We start from the raw sequence: 19,224 nt of genomic DNA on the forward strand, positions 1-19,224 counted from the left end.
ATATATATATCTCAGAATGTCAGCCAACAGGAGAGCCAGGTTTCTGGGCTCCTGGACTTTCCATTCATTATACCATGCTACTACTTCTGATGCCCTCCCTACAGCAGCACTGAACCACCTGCTTTTCTAATATCTTCACATGGAGCATATTCCATTCGCTCCTCATATACTCACTGAGGTAGGCAGAGCCGGTGACACTCTTACTGTTTCGTGAATAAGGAAAATGAGGCCCTTGGGCTCCACTTTTGTTGAAGGGCACACAGGGGCAGCAGCATACTTTGGATTCCTAGTCTAATACTATTCCTTTGATGTCAGACTGTCTTTCTCTTCCAAACCTTTCTACACCTAATTGCATTTGGAAAACCCTCAGTCAATAAATATTTATTAAGCACCTACTAAGTGCCAGGCCCTGAGCTAAGTCCTTGAGACACAAAGATAAATAAAAGACTTATCTTTAGGGGAAGGGGGTCCAGGCTCACAGTCTAATGGTGAGACAACATGCAAAGTATTAATAAACAAATCATGGCTGGGATAAACTGGAAATAATCAACAGAGGGAAGGCTCTAGGATTGAGGAGATTAGCTTAGACTTCCTGCAGGAAGGTGGGATTTTAGGGGGTACTGGAAGCCTGGGAAGTATTATTTTCTCTGAAAAGGCTATCTTCCCCCATCCCCTCTGCTGCATCATTTTCACTTTTCCTTTTCCGGCCTTTGGTTCTTCACCTTTAGGATCCAGATACAACCCTGGGAGACATCATAGTAGCTAACATTTACATAGCACTTTCAGGTTTGCACTTTCTATTAATCTCATTTGATTTTTACAACTCTGTCAGGTAGACCCTACTGGTATCCTCATTTTACAGATGGGGAAGTGAGGGCTTACAGAGATTAAGGAATTTACCTAGGGGCACACAGCTAGAGTCTGAGGCAGGATCTGAAATCAGGTTTTGCTGATTCCAAGTCCAAGTCCATTATGCCATCTAGCTACCTCCCAATACACCACTCACTGTTAGTCAAAGGCAGAATGAAAGAAGCACGGAGCAGGATTCACTCTGTTGTATCTCATGATGGCATCTCCATACACAAAGAGGTGTGAAGAGCAAGCTGTCATTGGCCTGAGACAAGACTGGCAGCCTTGTCAAGAGTTGGTGCCATTTTTCCTTCTGGTATCCATTCCTGGGAGGCTGGGGCACGTGCACTGGTGTGTGCATACGTGTGTGCACGGGTGCCACTGGACACCTGCCTTTGCACAATCTGTGGGTGCACACACTGAAGGTTATCAGTCTCTGACAGAGGGAGTCTACCGGGTCGGGGGAGGCTGGGGAGCAGGTGAGTAACCAATCTGATGTAATGCATCAAATCTGCATCCTACAGGAAAAGCAGAGCTAATACTAAAAATGTATTCCTCCCCATGCTCTCCTCCAAGGAAGGATTTCCCTTTGAGTCAGGCTCTTTTCATGGTACTCTCTGTGTATGACTCCAGCACAAAGATGGTTTCATCCACTTGGATCTCACTGGCATCTAACCTGCAGAGAGATAAAAGCATGTTTGAAAGGACTTGGCTCCCACTGGGGGATGGTGGAGGGGGACAGTGGTTGGGCTGACAGGAAGGCAGTGCTGCCTGGTGGGTAGAGGATTGTGCTTGGAGTCAGAAGACCTGGGTGTGAATCCTGCTTTCAGTTATTTCCAAGGTGTGTGACCAGAAACAAATCAGGTAACTTCTCTGGACCTAGGTTTTCTTATCTGTAAAAATGGAGGCCAATCTAAGCACTGACCCTCCCAGGGGTGTGGTGAGGTTCAAACAGGGAAATAGAAGTAAAGCATTTCCAATCCTAAAGTGCCTGATCATCTGTGGCCATGAAGAACAGCTCAAGACACCTAAAGAGAGGTGCTGGGGTATCAGGGGAACCCCAAATGCCACCCACTTGTTGACATTGCGCTTCAGACTCTCCAGCTGCTGGCGCTCAGGAGCTGTGATCATCTCCTCAATCTCCTGTAGCTGGGCCTCTTCGGCCCCTGTGGCCTGCATGGATGCAAGGATGGCTTCCACTCGCTGGGACTTCTCCAGCAATCGTCTGCCAGGCATGGACAGTGCCACTCAGATATGACCGCTGCCCACTGTGGGTACCACACCCACCCCTTTATGGAAAACTCCCACCTTGAATGTGCTTTTGAACCTGAAGACTGCCGGCTTCTAGGGAACTCTTCCACAAACCCACCTGGAAGTGGAGAGGACTGAACTCTGGGAACCCTTAATCCCACTCACACATAAGGGATTTATACAGAAGTCATATTTGTAAATTTCACATGAAGTTAAAAGGGAATATTATTTCTTCAACTGTGCCTGTGTATGCACTTTAGCCAGAGTGGATACTATAAAACTGATCTCTTCTACCTTCTTGGGACTCCTGAGTTTCAGGAGCCCCAATGATTCATGCTCACATTCTTCGCCATGATCTGCAGAAGCTGCCTAATTTTCTTTTCCTTCTGTCCACTGTGTTCGCAGGCCCCCACCTCTCTCAGAGTGGTTAACAGTCACTGTTAGATATGGAATTTTCTTTGTAACTGCTGGTCCCCAGGGAACAGTGGAGATGACCCAAATCGCCACTTACTTGTTCTCTTTGGTCTCAAACTGCCGCCTTTCTATCAAGTTGGCGATGCTCTGGAAGAGAAGACAGACACCAGGTACTAGCCAAGCCCAGAAGCATTTTGGGAGAAGTGGGGTAAAGCAAGGGGAGCTGCAGCAAGAGCCGCCATGGCCAGGTACCTTGTAGCAGCGGCGCAGCAGCATGCGGGCAGCAGACAGGGAATTCACTGTATACAGGTAGAAGGTCCGAGAGGGCGCGTGGTCGGGTGTTTTAGGGATCTCCTGTTTGTAGAGAAGGGCAGAGCACACACAGCTGTCCTGCTACCCGTGGTCTTTTCTTTCTCATCAGCTATCCTGTCCCTGGACTTGGGGCAAGAGCCACCTGGGCTAACATCCTATACTTGCTCCTGCATCATCTCTCTGTCTATGACCAATGGGGAAGGTGCTCCCAGGCAGGAACTTCCACCAACACAGGCCAGCCCCTTCTCTGCTACTTATGATGGCCTGTGGTCTGGGTGCGGCCACCCAGCCAGTGTGTCAGAGGCAGGACTCAAATCCAGACTTCTGTCCACCACACCACCCTCCTTTGCGTCTTTTTTCTTCCCAGGCTTCATATACCACATTTCCACTGACTTACATGACAATCCAGTGACACCAGCCTTCTCACTGGTCCTGATTCTGTGCATTTTGACTAGCTGTCCCCCAAATAAGAGCTGGAATGCTCTTTACCCTCACCTCCACCCTCCTGGCCTCCTTCTTCCTCACCTCTAACTCCCAGTCTCCAATTCTCAGTTAAAATCCAACTGTTTCCAAGAAGCCTTTTCCTGGCCCCTTTTCTCCTAGTGTCTTGTCTCTGAAGCTCAGCTACTCTGACCCTGTACATACCCAATACATACATAATTTGTATGTGCATGTTATCCCCTCTGCCCCATTAGACTGAGCTCCCTGAAGAGAGGCCTGGCTGTTTCCTTTCTTTGTATGCCCAGAGCTTCAAGGCACAGTACTTGGCATATAGTACGACACTTAATAAATCCTTGTTGATTGACAGAGCATGGTTCCTCCTTTCTCTCGTCCCAAGGCCTGCTACAAAATTCTCCACAGGACTGACAACCTGAGAGAAGCCTCTGCCGCGACTCTAGGGGTTGGGAGGGGCAGGGTCGAAGATGGGGTGACACGACACATCTCACAGTTCTGTCCTCCACCTGAGATCAGGGAGGTCACCCACCAAACCTTAGGTGACTTGTCCTGTCTCTGTAATTTCTCCTCTCAGACTTCACACAGGGAAACTGAGATACAGAAGGGCTTGGAAGCTCCGGAAGTCTTGGGCAGGGTGGTGCTGTGGGTCTGTTCCTGGTTCTCACCCCTGCAGTTTTTCTCAGCCTGGGTCCTGCCTGTTTGGTAGTGTAGCTGTCATGCCCTGGTTACCTGTAAGGAGATAAGGTTTTCTGACAGCAGCTTATACAGCATGTCCTTTGCTTCTTTGGCAGGAATCATGGCAAAGTCTTCCACCTGCTTCTGCTCCAGGTGCTTCTTCCGCAAAACCAGCCGGAATATCCTGGCACAGCGAGACCCAAACCTGGAAGAGGGTGGGGGAAACCAAAGCTCAGAGACCTGGGGGCAGGTCCTGCCTCCCACCTTGCAGCCTGGGGCTGCCCCTCATTCACACAGCAGCTGTTCTTCTATTTCAGCAAGAGCTGAGAGAAGGGAAGATATAGTCCTTCCCCCACTCCAAAGGGTCTGCTGATGGCCACTATCTGCTGCTTGGGGAACAGAGGCCAAGTAAATGACCAGAATGGAAGCAAGTAAATCAGCATCACACAGAACTGGGATTTGTGCTGGGGTTCATAGGAAAGATCGCCACCCAGTCCATGAATCTGTAGCAAGGTTGGCCCTGACTGCTTCTCAGGTTCCTTTTTGCTTACCAGGGGGACGCAGGAATAAACCTCACCTGAGGGGGCAGGGAGAAGAAGGACAGGGAAAACGACAGAGTGACAGTGTGCCTCTGTTCCCAAACACAGAAGGGACTCATTCATTCAAAGCTCCTCTCTTACCTTTCCTGCACAATGGACTCCAGCGTTGCCATGGCCAGTGATGCCAATGCCTTGTGGAGGTCTGGGTGGGGAGCATTAAGGTCACTGAGCCAGCTTAGGCCTTGTGTGGGCCTGGAAGTGAGAGACCCAGGAAGCCTGGTCCTGGCAGTGTGTGGATGTGGATGTGTGTCATATTGTTTTAGGAGGAGGGCACTGGCCAGCCATCTCTCATTCCATTTCCAAGACCATGGGAAGGAGGATTTTAGAGCCTGAAAAAGGACACTGTGAATAGACTGTTTTATGATTTCGCTTCAACTGTGGATAGCTGGTCAAACCCTAGTTCAAGGGAATCCTTACTGACTGAATCTTCTTAACAGTAAATTTTAAAAAATTACTAGGCCTTAACTAGAAAATTCTTTCATGTTTTACTTTTGTTTAAAATCTTTCTTAAGTATCTAGCAGATTGATTTAGAATCTCGTGGCACCTCATTATGGAGGGCAAAACTGTAAGCAGAGAACAAGTCAGAGTTTCTGTGCTGATTACAGGACTCACGCGAGAAGCTGCTTTTCACAAAATAATTCTTGCTATCAGGTTTTCTTGTCATTGGTCTTTAGTGCAGAAAAACATTCCAGATTCAGTGTTCTAGTTAATTGTGTCTTTTTCAGAATCCTAAGGGAAGGGACCATGTTTCATTAACCAGGACTGACTAATCTGTGTATCTGCGAAGGAAGGATACTGATGACATACATCCCTCCACCGCTGTCTCCTGATTTTCCAACAAACTCTAGCTGTGGGAAGAGAAGAGAATGAACCTTTCAGAGAGCTCCACGACTGCATTATAGCGAACAAGGGTGGTCAGAGGGTGTTGGCAGGCAACCCTCGTAGAAAAGGTTAAAGAGGAAGGAATGCCTAAGATTGGCTGAGAATGAGGTTGGAGGAGAATGACACCAGATGTCAGCTGTAGAAATATTTCAGTAGAAAAATAGATATAGGAAAAAGTCAGACTTACTGGGTCATCTGCCAGAAGAGTCAGATACTGATCAAGGACTTGCTTTGAAATGTTATATCCAACAGGGAGAGATCTGAAGATCTGGAGGGCAGTAAAGAGTAGTTGGTAGGCTTGTGTTCTTGGGGATTGCTGGCATCAAGATAAATGATGCCCTGAAGGGACGTGGTGAACAGTCAAGCCCTCAGACATCTGAAAGGGAAGTCCCTGTAGAGCCAGTAGGAAACGTGCTAATGATTGAAGGGCAGTCATGACGTGGCCATAGAGGGAAATCGGGAAACGATACAGGTTACTCAAAGTCGTAGGCTGGGACACTGGGCACTTAATCGTAATGGCATCTCATTAATTACCATTTCTGGTGTGATTTACAAATGCTTCCTATATGCCTTCTTGTCTGTCTCTCTTTATACACTCATCTAGTTAAACTGGCCAGCCAGCTGTCTGCATGTACAACACTGCCTCGGCACAGGTGATGTCCTCATCTTTGTGTTTTTTGTTGTTGTTGTTTTTAGGCAATCAGGGTTAAGTGACTTGCCCAGGGTCACACAGCTAGTAAATGTCTGAGGCTGGATTTGAACTCAGGTCTTCCTGTTCCCAGGGCCTGTTCTCTATTCACCTAGCCATGTAGCTGCCCCTGGCATTCCCATCCTGAAAGCACTCCCTCCTCACCTGTGCCCCTTAGAATTCTTAGCTTCCTTGGAAGCCCGGTTTAGGTGCCTTTCCTGATCTCTTCCATGCTGGGTCTGCCCTCCCTCTTCGAGTTATTTTGTACAGGCTGTCCCAAAAGTCTTAGTGCAGCTATTAAGGCTTAGTAGCTTTTGGAACGCCTTTCATCTATTTAATATTTGTATTTATTTTACCCACACCACCCCAGGCAGGGCAGGGATCACTTCATTTCATCTTGGTACAGGAGTCTTAGCACCTTAGTGCCTTGATGAACAGATCTAAACAAACTAAAACTTTCCTTCCTTTCTGGTTCTACCTCCAATCCCACCCCAAGTGCGCACTCGCAACATGCAGATGCAGTGCACTGCATAGCCATGGGGACACAAAGGAAAAGAAACTGTCCTAAGAGCCACACACCTGAGGCACTCACCTCATTCGAAGACAGGGGCTGCGTGAAGGGAGCACAGGAGGAAGTGGTGATTTCACTCATCCGGAGCATGGTCCGAACAATCTCACTGCTGGTCTGTCAGGATACAGTCTGACCTTCAGAACCCCGCCCCCCCCACACACACAATGTCCCTGCTCCAGCCCTGCCCCAGGACCTGCCCTCTCCAGATACCTGATCCATTCTGTTGGCTACTGCGCTCACAATCGACTGGTCACGGAAGTGCTGGTGGAACCTGTCCAGGTTGGCCTGCCAGTAAATGCCATCATCTGGAATGGGCTGGAGGTGGAGAGGCAGAGTCAGTGGCAGCCAATCAAACAGTCAGGGCTAGCTGCACGCACGAGTGACATAGGCCATTTTCTAAAAGCACACCAGGATCCTGGAAAGTGCAGAGAACGATTTGGGAACAGGGTATTCCCTGTTGGTCTGCCCTGGCAGAAGACTCCCCTTTGGACACTGCTCCGTGGTCAGTGAGGTCCTGGCTCTTACTATCCCTCATCTGAGCAGCTCTGCCTTCTGTGGGGCTTGTCATCTGCTCTGTAGTTGGCCCGTCGGGAGAGGGATGCTCCCAGCCAGGAAGCACAATTACCTCTTTGCTCTCTGCTGTTTGTTTGGCCCGCTTAGGCCTAGGCTCCCCGGCTGCATCATCATCAGATGATCGCCTCCTCTTTCCTTTTCCTGCCAGACCAAGACAATTCGGTTACAGTCCTTCTGTGAGTGGAGGGGGCTTAACACAAAGATGTGGGTGGGAGTTTCTTAGACATGTGGCTACTTGGGGGTGGAAGCTGCTTAAAAAGCCGAGGTGCCCCAAAAGACTGAAGACAGCTTTCTCCAGGTGACTGACAAAGGCAAGGGTGCTGGGAGAAGGCTGAATCTCAGCTCTGAGGGCACTGACCACAATGGGAGACACTTTCTGATAGGGCAAGGGAATAGGTAGACCCAATGTGTCAAAAAGCTGGATAGGTCTGGCAGAAGACTCCTTACCTATAAGGTTCAGTTTGGGAACCAGGTACATGTCCTTTTCGTTAATGCTAAGTGTCGGGGCAGGCGGCGGTGGCTGAGCGTCGGCACTTTCTGGGGGATCAGGAACAAGGGGGCATCGCTGTACAAAGTGTGTGTCTGCTAAACGGCAAAATGTGCTGGACACCTCGGAGTAATCCATGGTTTTCCCATCTGTATGAGAGACAGTGGAGAGCAGATGGGCCAGGCTGTGACAGCTGAGGCTCCACAGCCAGACCAGCAGTCACCTTACCCTCCATGGTCTCGGTGAGTCGGTCGGCCACCTTCTTCACCACGGCCGACATGGTCATCTTCCCATTGAGCAGGAGTTCCTCAACGATCAGTTCTCCCGTGTCACTGTACAAAGTCTTGGCTGTATAGATGTAGCGGGGATACCGTAGGATGCGCAGAATCCGGCTGCAGTGGGCTTCATATTCCACAATCCCCCGTTTGTGCATCTGGTACGTTACCAGGTTATGTTGGATAAGGACACACAGGGCTTTTTTCACCTAGGCAGGCCCAAGGGAAAGAATAGGAAACATAGCTTATCACATTTCTAGTATTCTTGAAAGGCCACACAGGGAGGGGTGGACAGTGTGTGAGTCAGGCTGTCAAAAAGCACTTACTCAGTGCTACAGTGTGTCAAGCAAGCACTGGGCTAAGCACTGAAGATACAAAGAAAGTCGTTTAGATTGGGGGTAGAGGGTGAAGGCGGTGGTGATAATATGTATCTAAACAGGTAAATACACAGCCACTTGACATTTACTAGATGTGTGACCATGGGCAAGTCATTTAACCCTGATTTCCTTACCAAAAAAAAAAAAGGTACATACAAAACACACACAGAGTGACTGATGGACAATAACTGTTGTCCCACAATGGAGTCACGACCCACAGTTTAACAACTGCTGAAGGGGTGAAGAGTGGAAAAAGTTTAAGAAGCCCTGCTCTAGCAATTTAGGGAAGGGGGGAAAACTGGGGATGGGTTTCCTGCAGAAGGTAACATTTGAGCTGAGTCCTGAAGGAAGCCAGGGATTCAGAGACAGAGATGAGAAGGGAAAGTCTGTCTCTGATTTTCTAGCTATGTGACCTAGCAAGTATCCTAACCTGAGTCTTAGTTTTCTCTGTCAAATGGGCATAATAATAACTTTAGCAACTTCTTCACAAGGATGTTGTGAGATTGAAGAGAGCACTTTCAAGAATCTTATCAGTGGTTTGCTAGGAATTCCCTGCTTTCCTTTCACCAGGGCATTTCCTGACAATGGCAACATGCCAAAGGAAAAAAACAGAAGATACTGCCATCATTGGTGCTCTCTCCTTTGGCCCCTTCCCTTTGAAGCAGTCTTCCCACATCATCCAGTAGTTCTAGGTATCTTTACAGGTCCTGAGACCCTTTTGAGGGTCTTTCAGGTCAAGACTATTTTCAAAATAATCCTGAGATGTTTTAATTTCCAATATGGTAAATATCGATAGATATCTCCCACATAAACAAAAGCTCTTGGAGGAGATTGCCCTTAATTTTTAAGAGTATAAATAAGTTCTTTTACTAAAAAAACTGAGAACTGCTGTCTTATATTATACCCATTCTCATAGTGAATAATTAAGGTGCAGACTGGGGAGAGGCAGTCTGGGACAATGTTAAAAGGGTCAGATATAGACAAAGAAATCCCAAGTCCATATCCTGGGTTTTATCATGTAGGATTCCTAAGAACTTAGGAAACTCATTTAATCTATCTGGCCCTCAGTTTCCTCATCTGTAAAATAAAAATGGTTGGAGTAAATAGGTTTTAAGGTTCCTTCTAGCCATAGATCTATAATCCTCTTGATTGAATACTAAAGCTGCCCCCCCCCAATATTCTAACTTCCTTATGGGCCCCACTGCCCCTACCTAGCCACTGCCCCTCCCCCCATATTCTAACTTCTTCATGTAGGCCTCACCGCTCACTAAAACAGCAGGTGTGTCCATGCACTCAACCACAACTACATCCATCTAGCCTCAGACAGGACCACAACAGTCAGCCGATCAGAAAGCAGCACCACCAGGATGCCCAAGCAGGATGTGGACCCCAAAACAACAGAAGGGACTTTCCCTAAGTAGGCACCAGCCCAGTAATAGCAAAAGCTGTCCTTCAAGTGAACTTATGATGTAGAGAGGCTTATTATAATATCATTATCATACATACATACCCCCCAAATGGATTTTTCTGTATGCATTGTGGGTAATCATATGCATACTTCCACTGAGGCTGGAATCCCTCCCCCATTACCTAATCCCTTAACAAACCCCTCCTGCCTTTTTAATATTCATAATTTCTGTTATGTAATTGTATCTTAACCCTATAAAAATCTGTCTTGCTTTCACTAAAGTTACTGGTTCCTCTTGGAACTTAGCCAGCTTCATGAGAGGCATCAATCTCAACAAAAGCGTGTACTTGGATTAGAGGTGGTCTGACTCTGAATTCTTCGAGACGGTGCCCGGACAACACACCTTGAAACCACAACACTCCGACATATTCTCCTTTTGGATTTCTCCGACTTTTCTATCATGCCCCTAGTAAACTTATCATTGGGAGACCTCACAAGATCCCATCAACCTTGATTGGTACTCATACCTCATCATTCTCTGCCCTTCTGTTGGAAGGCAGGGGCATGAAACTCCTCAATCTCCACTCAAGAGCTGGAAGCAGCAGAGACCTCATATCCCAAAGGATGCAACTTATTTTGGATTTCTCTCCACCAACTCTACCCTGACCTCCATCCTTCCCCTTCAGCTTTCTTCAATATACTGTCATCTTCAATCAGATTTTAAGCACCCTGAGGGCAGGGCCCATCACTCTTTTCTTTTTCCTGTTTGCATCCCCAGCACTCAGTACAGTGCCTGGCACACAGAAAGTGCTTACTAAATACAGATTATTATTGACTATTGAGGGGGATCGGGGTGCTCATGGAAGCAGGGCACCCTTCCAACAAGACTTCATTTTGATCCCACGTGGAGCAAAGCAGATATTGTACAGACTTACCTGATCTAGTGATGTCCCTGTGTCATGGACAACTGCTCTCAATGGTTGGCTGCCTGTTCTGATAAGATGAGTTCCAATTTTATCCACTATCTCTCCAAAATGCTCTTGGAGCAGCAAGGAACATAGTTTAATTTCTGCTTGAGTCATTGTGTTATGAAGTCCCAGTACTAGGAAACTGGACCTAATAAAATGATTAAAATTCAAAATGTTAAAAAAAAAAGGGGGGGGCCCTGCTGCCTCTCCTTCTTAAATGGAAGTTGAGGAAAGATTTACTAGTGATAAATTTTCTGGGAGCCAGAGCAAGTCAAAGACATCCAGGCTAAGTGCAATAGGAGAAAGCAAAGAAAAAGTTAAATGATGGAAAAAGGCTTTCCTTCAAGGTGTAGACTGGATGACCTTTCGCTCTTCAACAGAACTCAAATCCACACTTCTGGGTAGCATTAAAGCCCCGGAAAAATAAGCAGCTTATCAGAGAAATGAATGAAATAGCACTTATTAATAAGTACTCACTAAGTAAGCACTGAGTAGATGCAAAGCGACTGGGCAAAGTCCTGGGCATGTGAAAAAGAAAGAACAAAACAAGGAACAAAAAGGAATGACAACGGAGAAATAAAAAAGGAAAGGTAAGTTTCTTAAACGAATCCTGTAAGAAGATGGCAAAATGATAAACTCGAAAGACCCTTTCTATAGAAAAGCCAACACACCCACGAATAGGCCAATGGGTGTTTCATATGCCAAGACATAAGAAAATATTCTCTATGAAGACCCAGGAAAGAGGTGGAGGAAGGCGGGAAGAGAGGACTTTGCATCCCTTGTGATTAATTTAGTGCTGGACCGTCCAAACGCAGTGGACACCGAGGCTCCGGCCTTAGGAGAGGTAGGGGGCAGTGTGCCTGTGCACATCTTGGCTCATCAAGGGCCCATCCCTGGCTCTGCTCCCAGGCCCTTTCGACTGTAAGCTCCTTGAGGGCAGGCACTGTCTTTTGCCTCTTTTTGTATCCCAGCGCCTACCACAGTGCCTGGCACATTGTAGGTGCTTAACAGATGTTTATTTACTATTACTGAACTGAATGGCTTCCTTCCATCTGTTTCCCGGTGCCCCCTTCTCTCCAGAGCCCCCCAGCTTCGGGGAACGACGAGAAGGAATCTCCCGTTATAGCAACCAGCTCGGGCCCAGTCTCCGCTTCCGGCTCCGACCCCGGAACCTAGTTGCTTACAATCACGATTCCGTCCTCGGCCGTATCAGTCCGGGCCCGTGCGTGGCGGAGACCACCCGGACAGAGCTCTTCCGCACTGCCCACAACTCCTTCCGGGTCTTCTTCCGGGGCCGCAGGCGCTCTCACGTCCTTTCCGCTCCCGAGAACGGGGGGGGGGGGAGGGGGGGTTGCCCAGGAAGGGATAAAGAGTATGCCGCTCTACACGCCCTCCCTGTTCTTCGGCAGACGCGTCCCTTCTTCTCGCTGGCCCGCAGGAGGACTGACGTCTGGGAGCCGTCGGGCTCAGGGGTTGGCGGGAGGCGCCGCTCTCCTGGCCGTGCCGGAAGGGCCTCTCTTTCTCTCGCCTCGTTGGTCGCGGACTTGGGGAGCGGTTTGGCCGCCGCCGGCTCATCCGTCTCGCTGGTGCCTCGGAGGAGTCACGTGACGCGGGCCGCTGGTGCTGCCGGCTCCGGCTGGGGAGGAGGAGGTGGAGGAGGAGGAGGAGGACCGGGCTGTGGCAGCGGGCGGGAGGGCGGCCGGCCGGACGGGCACGGGAGAAGATGGCGGAGGCCTCGGCGGCGGGTGCGGGTGCGGGCGCGGGCGCCGCCGTCCCCCCTCACCGGTTCTTCTGCCACTGCTGCAAGGGCGAGGTCAGCCCCAAGCTGCCGGTAAGAGACCCACCCCCCGCCCCCCGCCCCGGGGCTCCCACGGGAGTTCCCCTAGCTGCTCGGCCGGCGGCCCGAACCCTCCCTCTCCGAGCCGGGGGAGGGCATCCCGGAGCGAGCCTCTGCATCCCTCCTCTTCCTTCCAGCCCCCTGCCTGTCCTTGGACCCCCTCCTTGCGTGCTAACACCTCGCCCCAGGGAGCCTCTGCCGCCTCCTCCCCTTGGGCCCCCGCCCCCCGGCTTCTCTCGCCTCTCCGCACCTTCTCCCCGGTCTTCCTTCATCCTCCCGGGGTTCTTCTCCACTTTATTCCACCTTTCCTTCTTCCTCCCGCAACTGTGATGGAAGAAGTCGCCCTCCTCCCCTCCCGCCGGGCGAGGATATCCCCGGGGTCGTCTCTGGGGGAGCAGCGTTGTAACGGGGAGGTGGAGAGGCTGCTGGGGGCGGGGGAGGGGTGAATTGAGCCTCGGGTGTCCTGGTGAAAGTGAAGGAGCTGGAGTCTGATGACTCTCAGTCTAGCTGCTCTCCCCTGTTTCCACAGCCCTGGGAAGGGCTGGATTGTTTCAGCCTTCTGTGAATTTTGGTCTGGGTTATCAGTGATCTCTCTAGTCTAACCATTCCACCCCCACCTCCATCCCCCTTATTTAAAAAAAAAAAGTGCTGCAGGAGCAGAATGTAGGCTACTGCATCCTCTGACGTACAGCTGGTGTTCACCTGTTTCTGCTGAACTCCGTCTTTGTCCTCCGAAGGGTAGTGCTGTGCTGGTGAGGGAAGCATTCCTGTGGCATTCTGTCCTCCTGAGCCCCAGACCCCTCGGGGATTGGTATTTGGTGATGACCAAGGTGAATGAAGATGTGTGTGCGTGTGTATGTGTCTGCCCATACACATAAACACCCACACACACACAGCTGCCTTGCCAAGACATTTTCTCTGGAACAGGCTTTTGGCTGTTCCTTTGCTTCAACATTGCCCGTGTTCCACTCCAGGTACAGTGTTAAGGGCAACCACAAACCCAGTTACATCTACAAGCGCTGTTTGCAAAGCACAGGTGAATCTTGCTAGCATGAATGAGCCCTTTGGAATCAGGTTTAAATTGAGACGCTAAGTACTCCGTACATGGCCTGTAAGACCTGGGAAACAGAATTCCTAGTCACAACACTGTGCAGTGAAGTGTCTAGCTAATAAGTACCTATATAAGACCTCCTCCCTGCCTCTGAATTTAGTTTAGAACTTCTGTTTGAATTTGTTTTCTTCTACTCTATTCCCCCCCCCACACACCTTCTAAATCCATCTTCACTTTCATCTTTGCTGTTTGCTCTTGGTTGCTGACTTGACAATTTTCCCACAGTGTTTCACTTTCTTTGGGAGGAGCAACTGTCTTACTGTCCCTGTCCAGCAGACCTGGAAACCTTTATTGACCTCAGGGTCAGTGTGGAGAGGGAATCTCCTGGGCTCTGGCTGGGCCTGTGTGGTCTGTACTGTGGAAGTGTGGCCCTGTGGAGCATCAAAGCATCAGCTCTGTTCTCAGCTTTAAGCTCCTGTTCTCCATTTTAATGTCTGAGACCAAAACAGAAAACTCAGGGAAATTTTTATTCTTTTGCTCTTTTCCTTCTTGTTCCCTAATACAAACTCCCCATTTTGAACATTTTAAGATGTCTTCTAAAACCTCAATAGAAATAACAGCATTCGCTTCATGAATCTACACAGACCCTTTTAGCTTTGGCATACTCTTATTTGATTGGTTAGGCCTCACTTTACAATAAAATACTTATTGAGTGCCTACTATGACTGTACAAAGCATAGGTACTGTGGGGAATACCGAGAAATGTTAGGTAAAGCCCTACCCTCAAGGAACTTTGAAGGTAGTTGAGGTGAGCAGTCCTGACTGTATTTGTGTATGTCTTACATTGTTCATTATGAGTAAAACTTTCTGACAATAAATGCTAATGGAATTAGGAGAGGAAAAACTAGTTTTGAGCTGGGGTTGTGAAGGAAGGCTTCGTTCACAGAAGTGATAGGGCTTGAGTTAAGTTTTGAAGGATAAAGAGGATTCAGAAAGGAGGTGAAGAGGAGGGTATTCCAGCTGAGGGGAAATGCTGTATGTAAAGGTGATGATGACTGGAAAGTGGGAATGCATGAGGCATATTTGGATTTGGTCATCCAAGAGGAGGGTAAACTGAGCCATAAGTGAAAGTAGTTTGGATCTGTAGTTTACTTGCTATATTTGTTAATGGGCCTTAGTGTATTCTGGGGTCAAAAACTATATCTCTAATCCCTTGAAAAAATATACCTTTAGTCATAAGGCAAATCAAACCAGAGAGTGTCTATAATCTAATCCCTTGAAAAAATATACCTTTAGTCATAAGGCAAATCAAACCAGAGAGTGTCTATAATTTTCTAACTCCTGGTGGAAAATCACCTCAAAGTACATGACAGATCGTTAGCATTATCTTTACACATAAAGAAATGGATAAGGATGGGAACTGGACCTGAGATTTCATTGGTCCCAGTACAGGTTAGCACCTTCTCTGCAGCTGCTCTGTGAGAGCTCAGAGAGTGCTGGTGGCCCAGAGGGGTGACAGGTGACGTGATTGGTTCCAGCTCACATAACTGAGATGTGGTAGATGTAGGACTTGAACCTGCTTCTTTCTCACTTTGAGGCTGGCTATCTGTCCACTACAGCCGTAGTCAAATAGTGCTTAAAAATTATTGAACTCCTTTCACATCTTTTTTGATGACCTTGAGTACTATTATTACACCCCTGGATGAATGAGATAAGCTCAGCTCAGCTTCACGTGCAGAAATGTTTTCTTTAGATTTAATTTGTATTCCTACTGGGAAGCTGACTTTTACTGTGCTAGTTGGGTGACTGCAGCACCATTCTGTCCTCTCTGGGCACCAGGGACTTGGTCACATTTCCATTGGCCTTTAATGAGCAACCTGGGTAGGTTTTTCCAGTATGAATAGAAGGGACTGCCCCACTTTGTCATTTTGCCTTCTTAAGAGTCGCAGTTTTGATGAATAAACCAGCTTACACAGATCTGCATCTTAGCCCTTCTCCATCTAGTCAGTGCTCCCCCATCAAGTCAGTAATGCCAAGTAATGATGTCTTTTAGATCTGAGGTTCAAAGCACTAGTGTTTAAGCCACTTTCATCTCATATATTTTGACAAGAACTAGACAGAGCTTCTTCCTGGGTTTGGTTCATCTTGGTGTTTGTGAAGACGTTTATAGGCATCGATAGCTGTGAATTATAGATCTTTGCTCTCAAATTCCCTTCCCTGCTTGGTCACCTTTTCTCATCGTTAGTGTGTTTTATCATCCTGAAAAGACTCACTGATAGCGCTTTAATAGCCCTATCGAAAGAGAAAGTTGTTCCAGGCCTGTGCGCACTCATGGGCACACGAAATGTCAAGAGTTTTGCTGCACAGTAGGCCGAAGCTTAGTACAGTTTCTTGTTGTGTTGTTTGTCCTTCATTCCCGAAGAGGACCGTGACATCAGGGAGCTGATGCCATAACACGCAGGTGAATTGGATTCAGGTGAGGAAGGGCTGTGGAGGGTCGCCAGCCTCACTTTCTCCTCCAGAGTCACCTGGGCCCAGTGTCCAGATAGAGATCTGGACAATTAATCCATGTGGTTCGGATACACCACAGTGGAGGAGAACGAGAATTCATTTTGAAAGCAGAGGATAACAGACACAATCATGGGTAAATTATGAAGGGAATTTTACAACTGAAAATGAAATTACCTTCATTGGTTCTAGCACATTTTGCTTCTCATTTGATTCACTACTTTGGGAGACTACCTTGTTACAGCACGTTCTTTTTCTAAGTAGAAATATTTTCCTACTTAAATAGGGTGAAGATATGATGAAGTTACTTTGTTTTATTCCTAGAATTTAAGATGTATTTTAAATAAGAGATTTTGATTGTGGAGCCTAAAGGTCTAGTGCTTTTAATGCTGAAAGAAATTCGGCATTAACAACAAAAGAAACCCAACATTTCCTTCGTTGTCCCAACCATCAAAGTGACAGAAAATATGCAGAGATCTTTTTTATCTACTACTCAGGGATCTCAGAGTCCTCTGTAGACCACACAACAAATGTTTTAACCTTACCTGAAAATCATCTTCTATATAAGAAACATGACTGTGGAACTTAGGTGAGATTTTGGCATAACCTAGCTACTATATTGGACCCATTTGAAGATCATTTTCGTTAGAAAAGTGTTATCCAGGGTGGCATTGTTCGGAGGAAGGCAGCCGATGGAGCAGATTGAAGAGTGAGAGTTGTAAAGTACTTTTATAATAACTAGTACAGGAAAACTTCGCCTTAACAAACCAAAAGGGAATAGGGAATATGCCTTCTGGAAAACCATGTTTTTCAGAGGCAGTGTGAGGATGAAAGCCTAAGCTAGATGACTTTGCTTTATGTGGTTACCCAAAATATTCAGAGAAAGCCAGTAGGTGATGTCTGACACTGAGCTTAGAAAGCGATTAAGTGGTTTGAGATGGAGTTTAGGGTCTGGCATGCCTAGAGTGTGTTGAAACTCTGTTATTGCTGTCATTGAGAGGTTGCTCCGTTATGAGTTGAGCCAGTGTTCCATAGTTGTAATATTTTAAATGAGTGGATGTATGAAACACTGCTTTGGGAGCCTTATGGAAGGGGTGGTTTCAGATATGTATGGTAGCACAGAAATCTTGGAAATAGAGAATCAGAGAAAGACGTTGTCATGTGTCTCCCAGTAGGCAAGTTCTAGCCATGAGGTATTGTGAGAAAAAGTCTAGGTAGCACTTAGTTAACTGTGTGTATACATATGTATGCATATATGTACGTATAAGCACACATACATGCATATAGTGTACAGAATTGACTTTCTCTGCATGTGGAAGAGTGACATCATATAATGGAGTAGTCAGAATGCTGAGGAAGTTTCCTGTGGACCTGGGAATGAATGAAGGCGGTAGAAGCTTTGTGTCTTAAGGCTCTTCGTAACCTGTGTCTCTCTTCAGAAGAGGAGGCAGCATGGGTTAATGAACAGAGTTCTGGACTTGCCACCAGGAACCTGGCTGCGTCCTCCCTCAAACACTGTGGGATCACTTAATCGTTCAGAACTTTAGTCTCCCTCACTGTAAGATGGCAGTGATATTTGTACTTGCTGCTTCGTCAGGTCATCAGGAGAAAGTGCTTTGCAAACCTATATAAAGGCTCTGTAAATGTAAGTTATTGATAGGAAGAAAAAGGAGTGTGTTGGTTTTTGCTCCACTTGGGGGTCCAGTTGGAGGAAGGGCATAGGAACCAAAAAAATGATGGCCTCTCGACTTCTATCTCATGTTCTTGTTGTCTAAGGTTTTATGTTAGTGCCTAACTTTGACTTCTGATTTTGGATTTCTTTTTTATGAAAATGTTTTTGTTCTTCCTTTTTTTTTTTACATGACAGTGCCTTTCTCTTAATGCCTTCCCCTTTGAACCTTTCCTTTTAACAAAACAACAGAAACAATTTAAGTAAAGCTAACTGACTTTGAAGGAGGAAGGTGTGTCAGTTACCAGTTTTCCAGATTGTTCATTATAGTTCATCATTTAGTGTTTACATTATTGCAGTCATTAGGTATGCTATTCTGATGGTTCTGCTTTCCTTTCACTTTGTCAACAACCCAGGAGCTCACGACTCTTTACTTTTCTTGTTTGTTCCTGATCTTGGAGGTGGAGATGACACTGTTTATAACTTCAGTTGAAGTTCCAGGTACTAACTTCGGGGAAACCCCTCCATGTTTCTCTGGATTTCTTTTTGTTCATCATTTCTTAGGATGTACTGATTTTGTATTACATTCATGTGCCACAATGTTTCCAGTTATTTACTAGTCAGTGGATACCCATTGTTTCCGTTTTTTATTTTTTTAGATCACTAAGATTATGGTTGTGAATATTTTGTCACCTCTCTTGCCATGGTTTCTTCTCAGTGACTTCCTCGAGGCATATGCTTGGTAGTGAGATCACTTTGTCAAAGGGTATGAATCTGATTAGACTTTTAGATGGAAAAGCTGAGCTTTAGCCAAGGGCCTAATAGAAGTATTGTTCAGAACTGGGACTAGAATTCAGTAGTTCGTGTTTGCTGGTCCTTTGCAGCACTGTCTGTTGTCACTTCAGCTCTTTGCAGTTACTGAGACCAGAGGTTTTGGATCACTCCTCTTAGGTTACACACCACAGAAGTGATCTCTAAAAGAAGAGCATCCAAATCTTTGTTAGTTGGAAGCTAATTAAAATAGGAACATTGCATGTAACTTAGTAAGAGAGCTTGAAATTCCAGTTTCAAAACAAAAGCAGAAAACAAACCCACCTTTTAGGCCTTCAGTCAGTAGCTTTTCTTAGCAGCCACTGAGTCTGCTTTCTGGGTACTTCCACTGCAGAGGATGCCTTCACCAGCCCAGGAAGGTGTGTCCCTGGTCTTCTCTAGTTCTTGCTCTTGGAAACAAGGGTGACACACTGTCTATAACATGAGGTGAAGCCACAGGTACTAACTCTTCCTGTGAATGGAGGAAAATCACCTGACTAACCCTTTCACTCTGACATACCCACCTGTGAAATGAACCTGTAGTACCCCTGTTGGGAGCTTGA

General features: G+C 47.0%; 2 protein-coding genes across 6 annotated transcripts in view; one reads left to right on the forward strand and one right to left on the reverse strand.

Moving 5' to 3' along the window:
- Nucleotides 1-780: 780 nt before the first annotated feature.
- POLR3C (RNA polymerase III subunit C) lies at nucleotides 781-12,370 on the reverse strand. Of its 4 annotated transcripts, none has more exons than XM_021003651.2 (15): nucleotides 11,971-12,370; nucleotides 10,754-10,934; nucleotides 7,987-8,242; nucleotides 7,719-7,907; nucleotides 7,324-7,412; nucleotides 6,909-7,013; nucleotides 6,720-6,812; nucleotides 5,627-5,707; nucleotides 5,354-5,405; nucleotides 4,638-4,698; nucleotides 4,012-4,162; nucleotides 2,767-2,868; nucleotides 2,612-2,661; nucleotides 1,925-2,074; nucleotides 781-1,525 (listed from the first exon to the last, which is right to left on the reverse strand). In XM_021003651.2, exons 2-15 carry the CDS (start codon nucleotides 10,898-10,900, stop codon nucleotides 1,444-1,446), a joined length of 1,608 nt encoding a protein of 535 aa, XP_020859310.1. In that variant the 5' UTR covers nucleotides 10,901-10,934; nucleotides 11,971-12,370; the 3' UTR covers nucleotides 781-1,443. The 4 variants fall into 4 exon arrangements, with proteins under 4 accessions (XP_020859310.1, XP_020859319.1, XP_078011053.1 ...); XM_021003660.2 differs by lacking the exon at nucleotides 11,971-12,370 and adding an exon at nucleotides 11,821-11,901; XM_078154927.1 differs by lacking the exon at nucleotides 5,354-5,405 and having other exon boundaries at nucleotides 4,638-4,885.
- Nucleotides 12,371-12,437: 67 nt separating this feature from the next.
- The window catches only part of RNF115 (ring finger protein 115), a 48,503-nt gene continuing 41,716 nt past the window's right edge, over nucleotides 12,438-19,224 (forward strand). The window contains exon 1 of one of the 2 annotated variants that reach the window (XM_021003673.2): nucleotides 12,438-12,617. In XM_021003673.2, the coding sequence (XP_020859332.1) occupies nucleotides 12,510-12,617 (108 nt within the window). In that variant the 5' untranslated portion in view covers nucleotides 12,438-12,509. The remainder of the gene's footprint in view (nucleotides 12,618-19,224) is intronic. The other variant, XM_021003682.2, reaches the window with a different exon arrangement.

The sequence above is a fragment of the Phascolarctos cinereus genome, unplaced genomic scaffold (genome assembly GCF_003287225.1).
Source record: "Phascolarctos cinereus isolate Bilbo 61053 unplaced genomic scaffold, phaCin_HiC Scaffold_5;HRSCAF=322, whole genome shotgun sequence".
Lineage (NCBI taxonomy): Eukaryota > Metazoa > Chordata > Mammalia > Diprotodontia > Phascolarctidae > Phascolarctos > Phascolarctos cinereus.

Coding starts and splice junctions, on each gene's coding strand:
- POLR3C (XM_078154927.1), bottom strand. CDS start 10,900: ATGACTCAAGCAGAAATTAAACTATGTTCCTTGCTGCTCCAAGAGCAT. Junction 2,869..4,011: donor AAAACCTTATCTCCTTACAG/GTAACCAGGGCA, acceptor CTCTACAAACAG/GAGATCCCTAAAACACCCGA. Junction 1,526..1,924: donor CTGAAGCGCAATGTCAACAA/GTGGGTGGCATT, acceptor ATCTCTCTGCAG/GTTAGATGCCAGTGAGATCC.